Here is a 16,082-nt window from a genome sequence, read left to right as displayed (position 1 = left end):
TTATTGATACGTTCCCTGATGGAGCATATCAACAGTATATTGATGCGTTCCCTGGTGGAGCATGTCAACAGTATATTAATGCGTTCCCTGATGGAACATAACAACAAAATATCGATGCGTTCCCTGATGGAGCATGTCAACAGTATATTAATGCAGTATATTGATACGTTCCCTGATGGAGCATGTCAACAGTATATTGATGCGTTCCCTGATGGAGCATGTCAACATTTTATTGATACGTTCCCTGATGGAGCATTTCAACAGTATATTGATGCGTTCCCTGATGGAGCATGTCAACAGTATATTGATGCGTTACCTGATGGAGCATGTCAACATTATATTGATACGTTCCCTGATGGAGCATGTCAACAGTATATTGATACGTTCCCTGATGGAGCATGTCAACAGTATATTGATACGTTCCCTGATGGAGCATATCAACAGTATATTGATGCGTTCCCTGATGGAGCATGTCAACAGTATATTGATGCGTTACCTGATGGAGCATATCAACAGTATATTGATACGTTCCTTAAGCGGATCTTTATTCAATATACGTTCAATGAGGGCATATGTTTACAGTATATTAACACTTTCCTTGAGGGTTCCTCTATACAGTATATTGATATACTTCATGAGGGGACATGCAAACGTTATATTGACATGGACACACTTTCTCGTAATCATTTCGGGCAAGTTTTCGATAAATCCCAACGATGGAATTTAACGACAGACATAAAACATGGCTAATAACCAAAGTAGAATCGACACAGAAATAAATATCTTCCATTGTATCAAAGTGTGATTGCAAAGTAACTACCTGCCACACTTTCGCTTTAGCTGCACCCCAACCGGTAAAAGTGATTGTTGTTTGTATTTTGGCCAATCATAGCGCCCGTTATGACATTAAAGATCTTCGTTGGTAAAGAACTTCAATGCAACACTATTAGCAGTTTTTCGAACATGAAGTAAATGAATCTGTAACACGGCATGTATTTGTATAGCAGCACATTCAGTGATCCCAGTATAGAGGTGAGTTAGTTTGCCAGGTTCAATATTTCCTTAATGTTGCCCAGGAGTAGAAGGAAAGATACGTTTAAAGACTACTGTATGCATTGGGGACATTATAAAGATGAATACACGATGATGTTGATAGCTAACATGGCTTTTAAAATGTATTGTTAACATAAGTAACAGTAGACAATAATTACAGAAAATTGGTCATGACGTACAAGACTCTTGCTTAAGGTCCCTGATCCTCTGAGAGGAAGTATCACGTGTTACTAGCATCTTCACCATTCGTCGATTTAAATCATAAAAGATTGTAGTTACAATAACCGACATGAAACTGAACCGTTAGCTATGTAAACGTAAAACTGTCAAAAAAAGGATGGCACAAGTGAAATATTGGTTATACCAAGATGGGAAACAGCAACATCATGTCCCTAGTTTTCACCCATGACGACACAATCAAAATGTTTGATGTAGAATGTTGCTACTAGGAAAGGTAGATGTTTTTGAAGACGTATTAAGATAACATTAAAGCTATGTTCGATACCATTAAACACAATTGCCTTCAGGTTACATTTCACTAATTAGATCTGAGATCAAGTGTTGTGACTTCTGTGCTGTTTTAATGTTAAATTTTCCGTGTGTGAGGTAGAGGGATAAACCAGGCAATGAGCTACAGAGATTCCTTATTTAATGATAATACCAATGGACAAACGGGAAGACAAGAGTGGCAATGCAGAAAATACATTTTGGCTATCTTGAGCATTGGGATTCAATGTTTCTTCACGCAGCCATGCTGCCATACAACCACATGTCATTTAAACTTATATTAATCGCCTAAAACATTATATATATGAATTGAAACTAGAATCAGTGTATTCAATTAAATATCTTTATGTAACGGTGTAATAGATTCTATCAACGTTTTTTTATTTACAAATCTGCATGTGTTCGTTCAGTTTCTTTTTTTATTTGGATAATGTATTTGATATGCACCATGCCCCTGTTGCATGCAACGTGTTAGTGAGGAAATTTAAACCGCTGAATAGTAATGCTATTTTTAATAATAATAATCATTAATATCCTCTTGACTAAAAATGTACCATTTCCCTTAATTTGTTCCAAAAACGTATCTGTCCTATTCTGTCATCACATTATGCAGATGATACTTCACTAGTACTTGATGAATCTGAAAACTACATAAATTGAATAATTAGACAGATTTGCAAAACAAACCAAAAAAACAAAAAACAAAAAAAAGCAAAAAAACAAAAAACGAACGTTGATATGTTTCAGGTAATACGAATGGTCAACATACACGAAGTGATGCCCTGTTTTCCTTCAGAGTATAATCTAATCTGTGAAATATCAAAACTTAATTTAGACAATAACTAAATCTAATTTAAGATATGGAGCAGAAGGTGATTTTTTCTTGTTGGCAAATAAACACAACAAAGTAATTACTCATATCACAGTTTAATCGATTATCAATAAACGCAGTGCAATATTATTTGATTACTTGTGAAAGGGAGGAACGGATAACATTGAAATGGAAATAATTATCCAAAATTGGCTTGGAAACTGTTTTGGTATCAACATTTTTTTAATTCTTTAAAACTTGCTTGAGTGCGAAGACTTTTTCAAAGTACATGGAAAAGGCGAACTATATTTGAAACCTTCATTGATACGGGATTTTCTTGCAAGTTGTGTTAGTGACTATATCAGTGTATGTATAACGAAATACAAACATGTATTTTGCCTTCAACTCATGGTGTCTTTTTAACACTAAATACTTAAAACAGACTTGATTAAGCAATCTATGTATACCCATCAACTTGGAAACTTTTCACGGAGAATCGAAATTTTTTTGTCATGCTGATTAAATCTCAGAAAAAATGAACACACTATTTGACGACATAGATAAACAAATATAGGAGAAACTGCTGTTTTTGTTTTTTTTAGTACTAATACAAACCTACAGTGGTTACAGTTCAGAGTTGTCTATGTATAACTAACCCTTTTTTGTCTAAAAAATTGTCTCCCTTGTGTGTGTGTGTGTGTGTGTGTGTGTGTGTGTGTGTGTGTGTGTGTGTGTGTACGCGCGCGCGCGCTTGCGTGCGTGTGTGTGTGTTTGGACATATGTATGTATGTGCATTTTAGATAAGTGGGTTGGTAGGGACGTACGTACGTATGTATGACTATGCATATGTTATATAGGCATACATGGAAGAGAGCAATTGCCTTATGTAAGACAATACCATAAGCCACCACAGTTAATATCCTTTATATACTACTATGCTACCTTATTCCCATAAAAACACAACCACCATATGCATGTGAGCCGAGCGGACGATAGAGCCGGCATTTAATGTCATATTCTCTCTTTTTTTTTTAATATATATACATTCCTTTACTCACTCATTAGCCTCTCGCTACCCTAATTCTACCATTGTATAACAAGCCTTAGGAGAACCAAGCGAGCCACCCAACCTCAAAACCGTTATACGGGATGAGAGGAGGTGCACCAGCCCAAACTGCTTCAGGCTCCCGAAATAATGCTGGGATTTCAATTGTTCATTCATTTTAAGCACCTGCATTTTAATGGTCTACAATGGTATTTCTACCGGTCGTTAGATACTTTCACACTTTATATTTCTTCAATACCTTTACTGAAAAGCGAAAATATGTAAATTATATATTCTATACTATATATAAGTGCATTGTATACGTTTTCACCCGAACCCTAAAACTATAGCAGTGAACGCTTTGGAAGTCCGCGGCTAGAATGAATACCCGATATACCCCTCACGTGCGCGTCGGTACCCTAGTACTCCACGTGGCACGCCAATCAGTCTCCTGATTGGTCAGATACTATACACTGCCTTGCACGCCTTGCGTACATATGTACGTGACCGAAACTATAGGATAGCAAATTTCCGCTATTCTCCGAAACGCGGAATTTTTTGAAATCCTTTATATACTACTATGCTACCTTACTCCCATAAAAACACAACCACCATATGCATGTGAGCCGAGCGGACGATAGATTATAAAAGAACGGGATGCGACAAACCGATTTACCTTAAAGCTAATGTAACCTGCCTAAAACGTCGATAAATCAATTACCCTATAAGCCTAGGCGCTTTGTAACCTGCAACCTATGCGACAAAGAATCTGAAATGTACCCGTCCTTGGAAATGTCACCTCTCCAACGACCATGGCGTTTCCAACACCTCTCATTCACGTCATTATTGGCAGCCTCTGTAGCCCCACCAGCTCTGAGTGAATGCAAACCCAAATTCTGGTTAACTGCAACTTCTCGCAGCCTCCTCACTATGCATTCTCGAGCTCGAGTATAACTCAATGCCTTGTTCTTATGGATAAGTTTGCAGCTGGCTCTACCACGCACCAGAGGCATGAACAAAAAATAATCTGGATCGGTGCTTCCTAGTAAAGACATATACTTCTGCATGATTCTATAAGGACAAGCTACTGTCTCGCCTCTTACTATCACTAACTCATCACCTAACCTATATTGATCCGTTTTGCTTTTCCTAATAATAAGCTTAAGATAGGTATCTTGAAATGAAATGTCTCTCACCCTCAGCGCCCTCAACTCATCATACCTCAAAAATCCCGCGAATGCGAGCACAATCATTACTAAATCTCTAATGACAAGCAGATCTGTTTCGTCTTTATACTTTTCACAAAGCTCTATAATGTCACTGGTTGAAACACAGTTCTTCTTAACCCGAGGTGGCCGATCCTGTCTCTTGGAAGATTCCATCAAACTTTTCACAAAACAGTTTTCCGTAGGATCCGACATCCCGCTAATCCCATGTGCCCATTTTATAGAATACAGAGCCGTGGTCAAAACGCTATGTGAACATCCTGTGTCTAGCATATGTGTTAAATACAACGCCACATGGATGGGTTGCCCCGGAAGCGCGCAACCCCCTTCCCGCGTAATGAATTGGCTCCATCTCCGAAAACCACCATAATACTTGGACACAGTATTGTCAGCTTTAGAGCTCAGCACGTATCCAGCCATCTTTGAAGAAAGAAGTTCTAAATGTTGAGATGGCGACCCTGCCGCCCGCATCGCCTCGTCTATCCGTGCCTGTAGTCCTAGCCCTGAAGCATGAAAACATCTAGATGAGCACCTGCTAGCTAATTGAACGTTATACGCAGTGCAAACATTACGGGCGCCTTACTTCCGGTAAACACCCCATTATTACCCTTCCCCTGGATCATACTTCTCGGGGGTAACTGCTTATAATCTTTGACGAAACAGGCAAATCGACCCTCACCAGGGGCGATAATTGGCCAGAACGGCGCTGACGTCCAGTATGGGACCACCAGAACTGCTTGAGCTTGCTCGTCTAGTAATTTGTTAACTACTTTGGGTATCAACCACGGGGGTGGTACTAACCAATTATTTTGACCTGCCCAAACTTGCAATAAACCATCATCACCCGCCGTACCGGGACACCACCAACGCGAATTAAACAAATCGCATTTTGTATTATGTGTCGAAGCAAACCTATTCACCGTAAATGGACCCCATGCATCGTCCAAGCCTAGAAACACGTCCCTGTGTATTCCCCAGTTATCACTGTCCCCAGACTTGCTATACAGATCTGCCAACTTGTTCTCCGCCCTAGGTATCCAGGAAATGACATTCTCACACCCCGCATTGTTGCAAATATCACGAATTTGCCTTGCCTTCCCCTGTACTTCTTTTTTCCTACTGCCATTGTGTATTATACTAGCTACATTCTGGCTGTCAGTCAACCACAACACCTTACGCCCTACCAGGCGTGGCCCTACCAGGCCATCCATGTAATAATGTCTCAACAAGCGAACTACCGCCTCGAGCTCGAGCCATGTAGAGCTCTCCGTCATCTCGGCCTCCGACCACGTACCTATGACCTCACTGTCGTTTACCTGTAGCACATATCCACCGTACCCTGTGCCTGATGCATCACTGTAAATTGATACGTCATGGGTATTGTCTCTGATATGGAATGGCCTCCCGTTTAGCACTCTAACATTTCCTGCCCAGAACCTTAGCTCGTCTAGTGCTTCCTTGTTAATAAATATAAAAGAATCCCATCCTGCCCGTGTCAGTATGCATGCATACATATACCTGGTCATGAGACGCACAACGGTCCCAAAGGCAACGCCCATAGAAATTACCTGACCTACTACCCCTGCTAGGACTCGAGCTGGTACACCTAACCTCCCAACCGACACAGAATCTAAAACTGCCTTCACCGACGTCTCAAACCTTACTAACCTTTTTTCTGTAATATACACCATACCCTCTGTCATATTCCATCGCAACCCTAGCCATGTAACCTCCTGGGTTGGTTCCCATTCACACGTGTTCTCCGATATCAAAAACCTGCCTAAATCTTTATGTACCTGCCTACTAAGATCTACTGCACGTGTCTTATTCCTGTGACCCCCAATTCCATCATCGAGATACATGATGACCCTGTGACCTCTAGCTCGCCAGTACTTCACGAGCTCCCTAGTAACTTTCGAAAATAGGTACCCGGCCGTGGACAGTCCAAACGGTAATACCTTGAAAACGAAATACCTCAATTTTCCATCAAAATTCCATGCAAAACCAAGGTAGGTTTGGTGATCTGGATAAATTTCTATGTGGTGATATGCAGATTTTAAATCGAGTGTGAATAGGAAATCTCCCTTACCAAACATGTCCAATGCAACCGAAGAATCCTCGTATCGGAATGCAAATTTATATAAAAAAGGGTTTATATGCCTACAATCTAGCACCAAACGTAACTTCTCTTTATTTCCCGCTACTGTCAGTGGATTTATAACCGCCGGTTTTACAAACACCTCCCGAATACAACCCTTCGAAAGAAGACTGCCTATTTCCTCCCTCACAAAACCACTGTTCTCTATTGATGACCTATTGTTTCTCAAAAAAACGTCCCTAGGCAAACAATGAAACGGTAATTTATATCCCGACCTTATTATATCTAATACGACCGGACATGCACCAATGCTTTCCCATTCATCGATTACACCTCTCAACATTCCTAATGGTGACCTAACCTGTGAACTCTGAACCCCTACTGAACTTAAATTGCTCTTGTCGGTACGAATACTCTGTAACAGTAATTGACATGCATGTTCAACATCGTAATCAATTTCATCATCGTAAGCTATGTTTCTACTTATCTTATTTTCCTGCACTTGTGACGCCTGCATCTTGAAACATTCCGCCCTCCAGTGTCCGGGTTTCCCGCAGCTGAACCACAGTCCGGGTCTCGACACTGGGACATCCCGTTGCTCCGAAACGTGTTGCCGTGGGACTCCATAAGGGTAAACACGTCTGCCTCTGAATAACCTCTGGGTCCTGGCCTTACGCTGAGCTCTGTTTTCTGCCCGAATGATGCGCTTTTCGTCCTCCGAATCGGAAGCTAGGGTGTTAGTCTCGTATTCCTCGACAACCCGCCAACCTGTTAACTTAACAAGTTTTTGCCTGTGAACTAACAGCTCCATACCTTCTACAATTTTTTCCGAAGCTCTCTGTGTGTATGTATTTGAGGCAGGATTTTCTTGCAGAGCGGACTGGCCTTCCTTAAGCTTCACCACCACCTTGTAATTAATCCTATACTGTTCCTCGTTCCCCTTACGCTTGAATTTATGAGTGTCCGAGGTCATTTCAGCTATTTTTGATAACTGAGTTTCCGAAAAATCCCTCTGACTTTCCTGGAGCTCTTGTCGTAGGCAATTGAATTTGGAAGACAACATCACTTCCAACTGTGACAGCATATCGCTTTGCTGCGAAATATTTGGTCCTCGTTGAGACGGCTCCATAACTATAGCAGTCAACACTTTGGAAGTCCGCGGCTAGAATGAATACCCGATATACCCCTCACGTGCGCGTCGGTACCCTAGTACTCCGCGTGGCACGCCAATCAGTCTCCTGATTGGTCAGATACTATACACTGCCTTGCACGCCTTGCGTACATATGTACGTGACCGAAACTATAGGATAGCAAATTTCCGCTATTCTCCGAAACGCGGAAATTTTTGAAATATCATTACTTCTGGATGTAAATGGTGAAGGGTGTAGATGGACATTTTAAGTTTTACTCTAATATAATGTAAGTGTGTGCATGCACTTGTATTTTTATGGCTTGTTAATAGACGATATCATTCAGTATATATTTGAATATAAGGTAAGTGAAGAAACGGCTGCGTGAGATAATACAACTTCATGGTGCATAAGGCTACTGAGTTTGAAAGAAATATGTTGAAATCTCCGAGAGGCGATGTTCGGACAGGATTAAAATGATATACAACAACAAGGAGTAGTAATGCTTCCAAATACAGCTGAAACCAACTATCATTTTGGAAAGCACGATTCAATATCCAATTAATTATTCTTACCAAGTTTGAGAAAAGACCGCTTGAAATTGCGGAGAGAGATCTCTGACAAAGTTAACACTATGAAAACAACAAGGGGAAGCAACTCTTCCACATATAGTCTAATCCAATAAAGTTCATTTAATGGTGATGAAGCTTACCCGGTTTGAAGACGATCGGTCGAAAACTGCCGGATAAATAAAAAAGCAAGGACAACAAAGTTTATGACGGACGAATGGACGGAAAACGCCATAACATAACACGTCGATTTTTTTTTTTTTTTTTTTGACAGGTGTATAGAAACAGTACTTTTCATAATTGAATATAAAACTCATCTTTCTTCATACGTTTTCTGTGCGTGTAAAGAGATACATTAGCCCAGGGAAGCAAACTGATTTAGAACCGGATGATTTATTGCGTTTATCCATTAATTCTTAAAAATAAACCTTTAATATGCACGGGAACGCGTGAGGCGATTTTGAAGAGAGTAAGAGGAATGAGTGGGCGTTTCACGTTGATTTTATACTCCCTTAAAACCAAAAGAATTAGCAAGGCAGCTATTCTTGACGCCAGTGTCATGTTCTAAGCGACATTGGACTTGGGAGAATGACAATAGGTAGGGATTGTGTGTTGGAGATTTGTTGCACAAACTTTGTATTGCCAAAGTGGGAGGATTATTATAGCTTTTGCGTTTATACTCCAGAACTTAACAGGAAATTACGACCACCGATGCTAGAACGGAATGCCTATCATCTGCATTTTTGTTGTGCTTGTAACAAAGGATATTACCCCGTTATTCATTTTATAAGGTGAAACCTCCTAACAAAAGCCATCAAGAGTAGAAAAAGATATGCAATCGGGAAAGAAACCGAAACAATTAACTAATAGCTGATCTTTGCCAAACTAAATCCATTTTAACGGGTAATAACCATTCCAGTATTAAAGTGTTTGCTTTGATGATGATTTCTGTTGATAGTTAGATTTAGAAAGTATATTTCACGCAAAATATCTGTAAGTTGCTGCGACTTCTTTTTATGACACAAACGTCTGAATATGTGACAAAAAAAGAAATAATTCATAACAACAAATTATTCTGGCTTTTTTCTTGAATAACAGACACGTTTACTTTTTTGACAACAATCTTTTTTTTCAAAATATTTTTTTTTCGTTTTTAATTAAAATGTAATTGTTTGTTGCTCGGATAGTATAACAAAAATTGGAAAAGCTAAATTTCCATTGGATTTAACTAAAGATCATATTTTGATAAAATCACTTAATCTGTTATTTTACAATTTTCTGCTATTTATTTCTCAAAACATTATTGTTGGACAGAAAGTTTCGAAAATATTTTTCATATTAAAAACGGAGGAGTTGCAGTGCTTTAATTTTTGTAATGTTCACCGAACTTTTTTTTTTAAATCAAGCAACAAGCTGAAATATTTGTTTTTTGGTTCTTACAAAAATAGGGAAAGTCGGAATTTATGAATTTGAAATTTGTGATTTGTGATGATAATTCGTGCAGAATTTAGTTGAAATCTTCCCCATACCTCCAGAACTATACTTAAGAGAAGTTCATTAGGAACAATAAACGTTGAGAACTGCTGATGCTATTAGCCGAATCGAGCCGTCAACTATGCTGGCAAATACGTGGTCCACAAGAAAAAAAAATCTTCCAAACATATAAAGTGTCCTATTGCAGCATGTGAGCACAACGTTATATAACAGAATATGTAAAATACAAAAGGAAAAAAATATGTTACATTGAAATTCATTTCAAATTGAATTATGTTGAAGGTGGCTTCCTTAACCAACCGCCTGTGGACTATTTTGCTTGTTTATTTTTTTCTAGTAAATAATATGATTTTATTGTACGGAATGATCTGTAAGAGCACGTCTGTTGATCAGGGATTGAGAATGTATTCGCTCTGATTTAGTGAATTTTTTGCTTTCTTTGGATTCCGCATCTTTCTTATGTTTATTGAGTCAGACACTGAATTTCCTGCCTGTTTCCCCGATATATGATGCGTCGCAGTTCTTGCATCGGATTTTGTATATGCATTCTGTGACGTTCTATTTCGGTGTTTTATCCCTTGGATGGACTATGATATTTTGGAGAGTCTTGCCAGGTTCCATGGCTGTTGCAATGCCATGACCACGGTAAGTCCTCTGAATGATTTTTGACAAGCCTTTGGTGTAAGGGATGATAACTTGTCCTTTTGTTCTTTTCTTCGGTGTTTCGTCTTTTTTCTTCGTCTGATGCTTTTGGTGTTATCTTCTGTATTAGAATGCTCAGTTAAATCTTTCTGTAACCCTTTTATGACCATTTCCAATATGTCATCATTATTCAGCTTCCACAGATTGGGCTTGCATTCAACTGGGACCCTGACTATAGTTTCTTTCTTAAAGTGGTTCATTTATCAGTTGGCTACAATAGGAAACACTGGGCTGATGTTGTAAGCACAAATTCTGGTTAATCCATGATGTATAGATTATGAAGATTCATTCGCCATAACCGGTCTTGCTCTAGGCGACTTCAAAAGATACAAAGTGCTTCGTCAGTGGGTGTGTTTGTGAAAAGAGACACTGCACCGTGTTAAATGATTTCCTGGTCGTTCTGGATAAGCATTGTAGATATACTTTGTGCAAGATCTTTCGAGTTTTCGACAGATGTTCAGATTTCCTCATCAAGGGTCCTAGAATGTCTGCTAATGACCTGGAGATATTGAAACTAGTGGAACCAGTGTAGTCCACTATAGGCCGTAGTGGATTCCCTTCTTTGTGGGTATTGAGTTTGGAGTCTATTCTGGATGTGGTCTGCGCAATGGGATACAGATGTCTATATTGTGATTCAGTGATCTTATTTTCATGCTTTAGTTTCAATCAGATGGCTATCAGGCGCTTTTTTGGTAGGGTTGTTCTTGAGTTACTCCCTATGTCTACGGGTAAAATTATTTTTAAGCTATACGTTCTTCATTTGATTTTGTTTGCTTGTAATTCTGTAGATATTTTAAGACGCCTGTCACTTGTGATCTCAGATAATCAGCTTCGGCATAGCTCAAATTGGTCGATTCTACAACTACAGAACCAACCGGCCTATCGCCGCTGCAAACTAGAATAGGAAATTATTTTTCTCCCGAAACACTGTGATGTAAATTAATCTGTCAGCTGTCGATATCTTTACGAAATTCGTGATATAAGGATCAATCCTTTGGATAAGGATAAGTTGGATAAGTTTGACATGAGGAAACTATCTAAAATGTGTTACAACAGGGAAATTGTCATCGTTACGTTTATCATAAAGTTTGGTGGAAAACTGTCCCTGTTGGTCTAGTTGAAGGAAAGGATCGAAGTTAGCGTCTGATTTGGAGTGTGTTGTTCCCTTGACTAACAACTTTGGTTGGTACATATCATTGGTATAGGCAATAGATATGTTATTTAAATACAAGACAACATCCGTTTATCTGAAAGTGATACTTATGGTCTTGTCAAGGTCGTTGTGCCATGTATTCTTGTTTGTGAAGAGCTGCTATGTTGTGAATTACAGAACTGACCTTATTGATAAAACCTAGGTTTAAGGTTAAGTTATACAAAATAGGTAGTAAAAGAACGAAAACGGGAATAACACAAAATAACAGAACAATTATAGAACTTGTGCTGTAAAAACATGATTTGGATTTATTCATGGCTTACTAAATGTAGTGAGAAACAACAAGCCGTCCATAATCCCACACAAGAGAATGATGTCTGTCTCTCCTTGGTTCGTTCTCAATCTGACCTTTTACAACATTAATAAATCCTCGTTTAATATCTACCACGTATAGTGATTCGACATAAGGTATAGGTCTTGATATAATTATTTCCGAGTCAGTTGCTGTCTGCTGACAGGCGATGTTATAAAACAAGCCATGCTGGTAGACGAATGTTAAGGGTAGTTTAGTTTGGTTTGCTCGAATTCCAATATTTAATTTTGAAGCATAAGAGATGATATCGAATTGCCTTCAATTTCCATAATAATAGCAGTCATTACAACATTTTTACCTAAAATAAGTCGTAATTTCCTGTTTATATGTCGTGAGATACATTGTCTACAATGTTCGTGGTTATGTAAAGTCTTCTTTGCATATTGTTTACTCAGATGCTCTTTAGTCATTGGAATAAAATGATAATACATAGAACCGAGATACATAAGATATTTCAAACAAAGGTTAAACTGTCACGTATTCACAAAAATACTTGATTCTTGTTGATAATAACTCGAAACCATTCAATATTTCATATCTTACTGTAAATAATAACTATTGATCATGATACTGGCTGAGCGGGCCTTATGTGAAATTCTCTCTGCTAGGCATGTCTTTGTATTGTTTCATCGATCGTGATATAGAATTATGGACTTGTTTACATGTAGTGTTTTTCTTATTATTTGTGCCTTTCGATGTCAAATCATTTTGAGGCTAAGCAAAGTAAATGACCTATATCCCTCTTGTACAAAGCTCTAGGAACTCATAAATATAGATAGTAATGGCAGTTAGATTGTATCGTTTTTTAAATGTGGTGTTATGAAGGACCAAACAACACAAAAAGACTCAAAATGAAAAGGTAAAATTCTTGAAGCCTCAAAGCAAACGACATGGATGTAATGTATAACATATCCTACGGTGCAAATCTATGGCACATAAATAATCGAAATTGACTTTTTTCTAATATTGAATGGATTTGTTTGAAGCTAGAGCACTTGTCTGACGGTAAAACGTTTTCACATGCATGATAAAACTAAGATCTTCTCGTAAAATAATCGCGGGAGATAAAGGTTTGACATTTGCGCAAACGCAACTTCGGCTTGATTGATGAAAATAATTTGGGAATTTTTATGGTCGTCATAGTGGCCTCATTGTGAAATATTTCATTCCTTCGAATGGCGGAATAAAGCTGGACGAGTTTTGATGTTCGTTATTTTGCCTCTTGGTTCCGTTGCTTCATACCTTGTTCTTTCTCATTTTAGAAAAGGTGGCAATACTAACTTGGATTGATCAAAATTTGCAAGGCGGGTGTTGTCGATGAAACAGAAGACGTGAACTCTAAATGACCTTGGTCTACAAGAGATATTTCAGTGAAAATGGACAAAGACATTTACTATTGTGTTAAGCCAGAGAGTTTCCTCTAATCTTCAAAACTATGTAAGCTGTTCGATTGAGATAAACACAACACTTGCATAAGTGTACAAAAAGACGTTTTTATTTAAATTGTAGAAATCCACTATTAAACTAGAATATATTAGTTAAGTGTTCGAACAGTTACATGCAAGCTACATTTTATCCAAGAGCAAATCACGTTATCATTATAACTTGTAAACATGCTTGTCATGTGTAGGGAAAACTCAAATGTAGTGGGGATAGCTTTGGGAATTTCTTTGACCTTGAAAAATGTCATTACATATAGTATGTTGATTTTAACGATGGTTTGTTGCCAACCACAGACATGGTGCCGTCTTCTCCGATCACGTGAGCTTTTTTAAAATCATTTCCTTGTTATTTCAGTCCCACAGTGACATTGATGATGTATGTTTTGGCAGAAGTACCAAGGGACGTATTAAACATGAATCCTAGCTTGGTACATGCTATGCTTTGCTAGTTCCACCGAAAAACAGCAGAAAGAGCCGTTTCTAAATGCTGTACATTAGTTGGATTGACATTGCGCTGCTGAACATAACTTGAAGGACCTTCCAGTTATGTTCTATCGGAATGAAGAGTGACGATGTCGACCATTCTATTCGCTCGATTGTTTCGGTCATAACATATACTTAGACAACATTAGCCCTATCATCCATTGGAACAAAATTTTGAACAAGATACCTGCAAAATGATGAACGATGTTGTGAAGATCAACACTGCACCATGCGACAATCAAGGAACCACTCGGTAGGAAGTATATTCCCGTTAGGCCATCAAATCTCATCCCACCCCCAAACAATGACGGATTTCCACCAGAGCGATTGTGCTCTGCATCACGACATTCACGTTATCGTTCATTTTTTTGACGGCACACACCCCGAATACGACCAGTCAACACCAAACTTTTATTCATCAATGAAAGGGGTTAACAGCCGATTGCGTAGTTGCAAGTCAATCCATGGTGGATTTGAAGCCCTGTTCTCAAAATAAGATCGAGTTCAAACTTACAATTCATAATCTGTCCTACACTTCCTTCTCAGATATTCGGCAGATGCATTCCGATTGCGTTCAGCCAACAACACAATTGCACGGCCCTGATTTCAAGTTGTACACTTCGGCCTGCCAGTCCATGGCCTTTTCTTGCACTCCCCTATTGTTCAGTACCTTTCCCATAACATTTCGGTGACAATTTGACTAACGTTAAACTGCAACATAACCTGACACTGGGCCATTCCTATTTGCACTTGCTTGTAGAATGACCGTTACGCTTCTCATATATATGTCGTCTTGGCGCCATATTGTTCTTGATTCGGGTCAACAATTGTCCAATAAAACTGGAATTTTCTTGAGAATTAGTCTTTCAAAATTTGTTCATTTACCTCAACAACCAATTTTCCTAAATTGAAGTTAAATAGAGTTTAAAGAGCCATGTGTATCGAGCCATTTATCAATTCTGAAAATGTAGATAGTAAGAATAGTCAAGGAAGCAGCAAACATGATAATTTGAATTTAAAATTCCATTCACTTCAACGTGTGACTCATAATATATTTGTTGAGTATGTTCTGATTCCTTTTGGTAGGATACATATATATCATTGTCAGTTGTAAACTGAGTTTATTGATGATTTACGTCCTATTAACAGCGAGGGTCATTTAAGAATGAACCAGGTTTGGGTAGTGGAGGAAAGCCGTTGCCCCGGGAGAAAAAAAAACACCGACCTGTACCTGACTGCTGCACCACGTAGGCCTGAAACATACGACCCAGACATGGAGATTGGCGATGGTGGTCTTAACCGTTCGGCCTTATTTATTGTTAAAATTGATTTTAGTTCGTGAGATTACTGTTTTGTAAGGTCATTATCTTACCCATAGTTTGTATTCCTTTGCTTGTTTTTGAACTAATACGAATGAAAAAAATTAAACAGACAAATCAAAGTTTGTTACTACCGATTTGAAATAGACTTTAAAATGTAAAGAAATTGTTTTCCCCCTAACTTACTGGAAAATGATGTCCAGGGATTTAACCAGAAATTTGATATTCGTTCTGAAAAAAAAAATTAAAGCGTTTTAAATACAAAATGTGTCAATGCAAAATACTGTTTTAGTATTTGATTTTAACACATCTTTATCATTTTTATATCTGTTGCTGATTATTTTCAATAGTTTGTTGTTTCAATACACTAAGTATCGATGAAATAAAATTTTATGTCAAATGTTCTAAAACACAATACTTCTTCTTTTCTTTACTAAAATGGTTTAGCAGGTGTCGTTTTAAATGGAACGATATTCATACTTGGTAAAGCACCGATCATGCTGTTCATGAAAAAAAAACTGTCGCGAAAAGATACAGAATTATTTATTCATTTTCCCTGATGAATATGTATCTGATATTGTGGTCCTTTTCGTGGAAGCGAGAATGATGACAAACTTGCAGATTTCGTCTTCCGTTACTAATCTTAGTGGCATTCAAATGAAGACAATTATGTCATT

The 16,082-nt window shown here is 38.3% G+C and overlaps 1 protein-coding gene across 1 annotated transcript; it reads right to left on the bottom strand.

Moving 5' to 3' along the window:
• Positions 1–4,138: 4,138 nt before the first annotated feature.
• LOC132545330 (uncharacterized) lies at positions 4,139–5,113 on the bottom strand. Its single transcript, XM_060209006.1, has one exon. It carries the CDS (start codon positions 5,111–5,113, stop codon positions 4,139–4,141), a length of 975 nt encoding a protein of 324 aa, XP_060064989.1.
• Between the last annotated feature and the right edge of the window lie 10,969 nt (positions 5,114–16,082).

The sequence above is a fragment of the Ylistrum balloti genome, unplaced genomic scaffold (genome assembly GCF_031769215.1).
Source record: "Ylistrum balloti isolate Yb309-2 unplaced genomic scaffold, AGI_CSIRO_Ybal_v1 Utg369840, whole genome shotgun sequence".
NCBI lineage: Eukaryota > Metazoa > Mollusca > Bivalvia > Pectinida > Pectinidae > Ylistrum > Ylistrum balloti.
The sequence above is the reverse complement of the archived record's forward strand: the minus strand, read 5'-3'. Positions and strand labels throughout refer to the sequence as shown.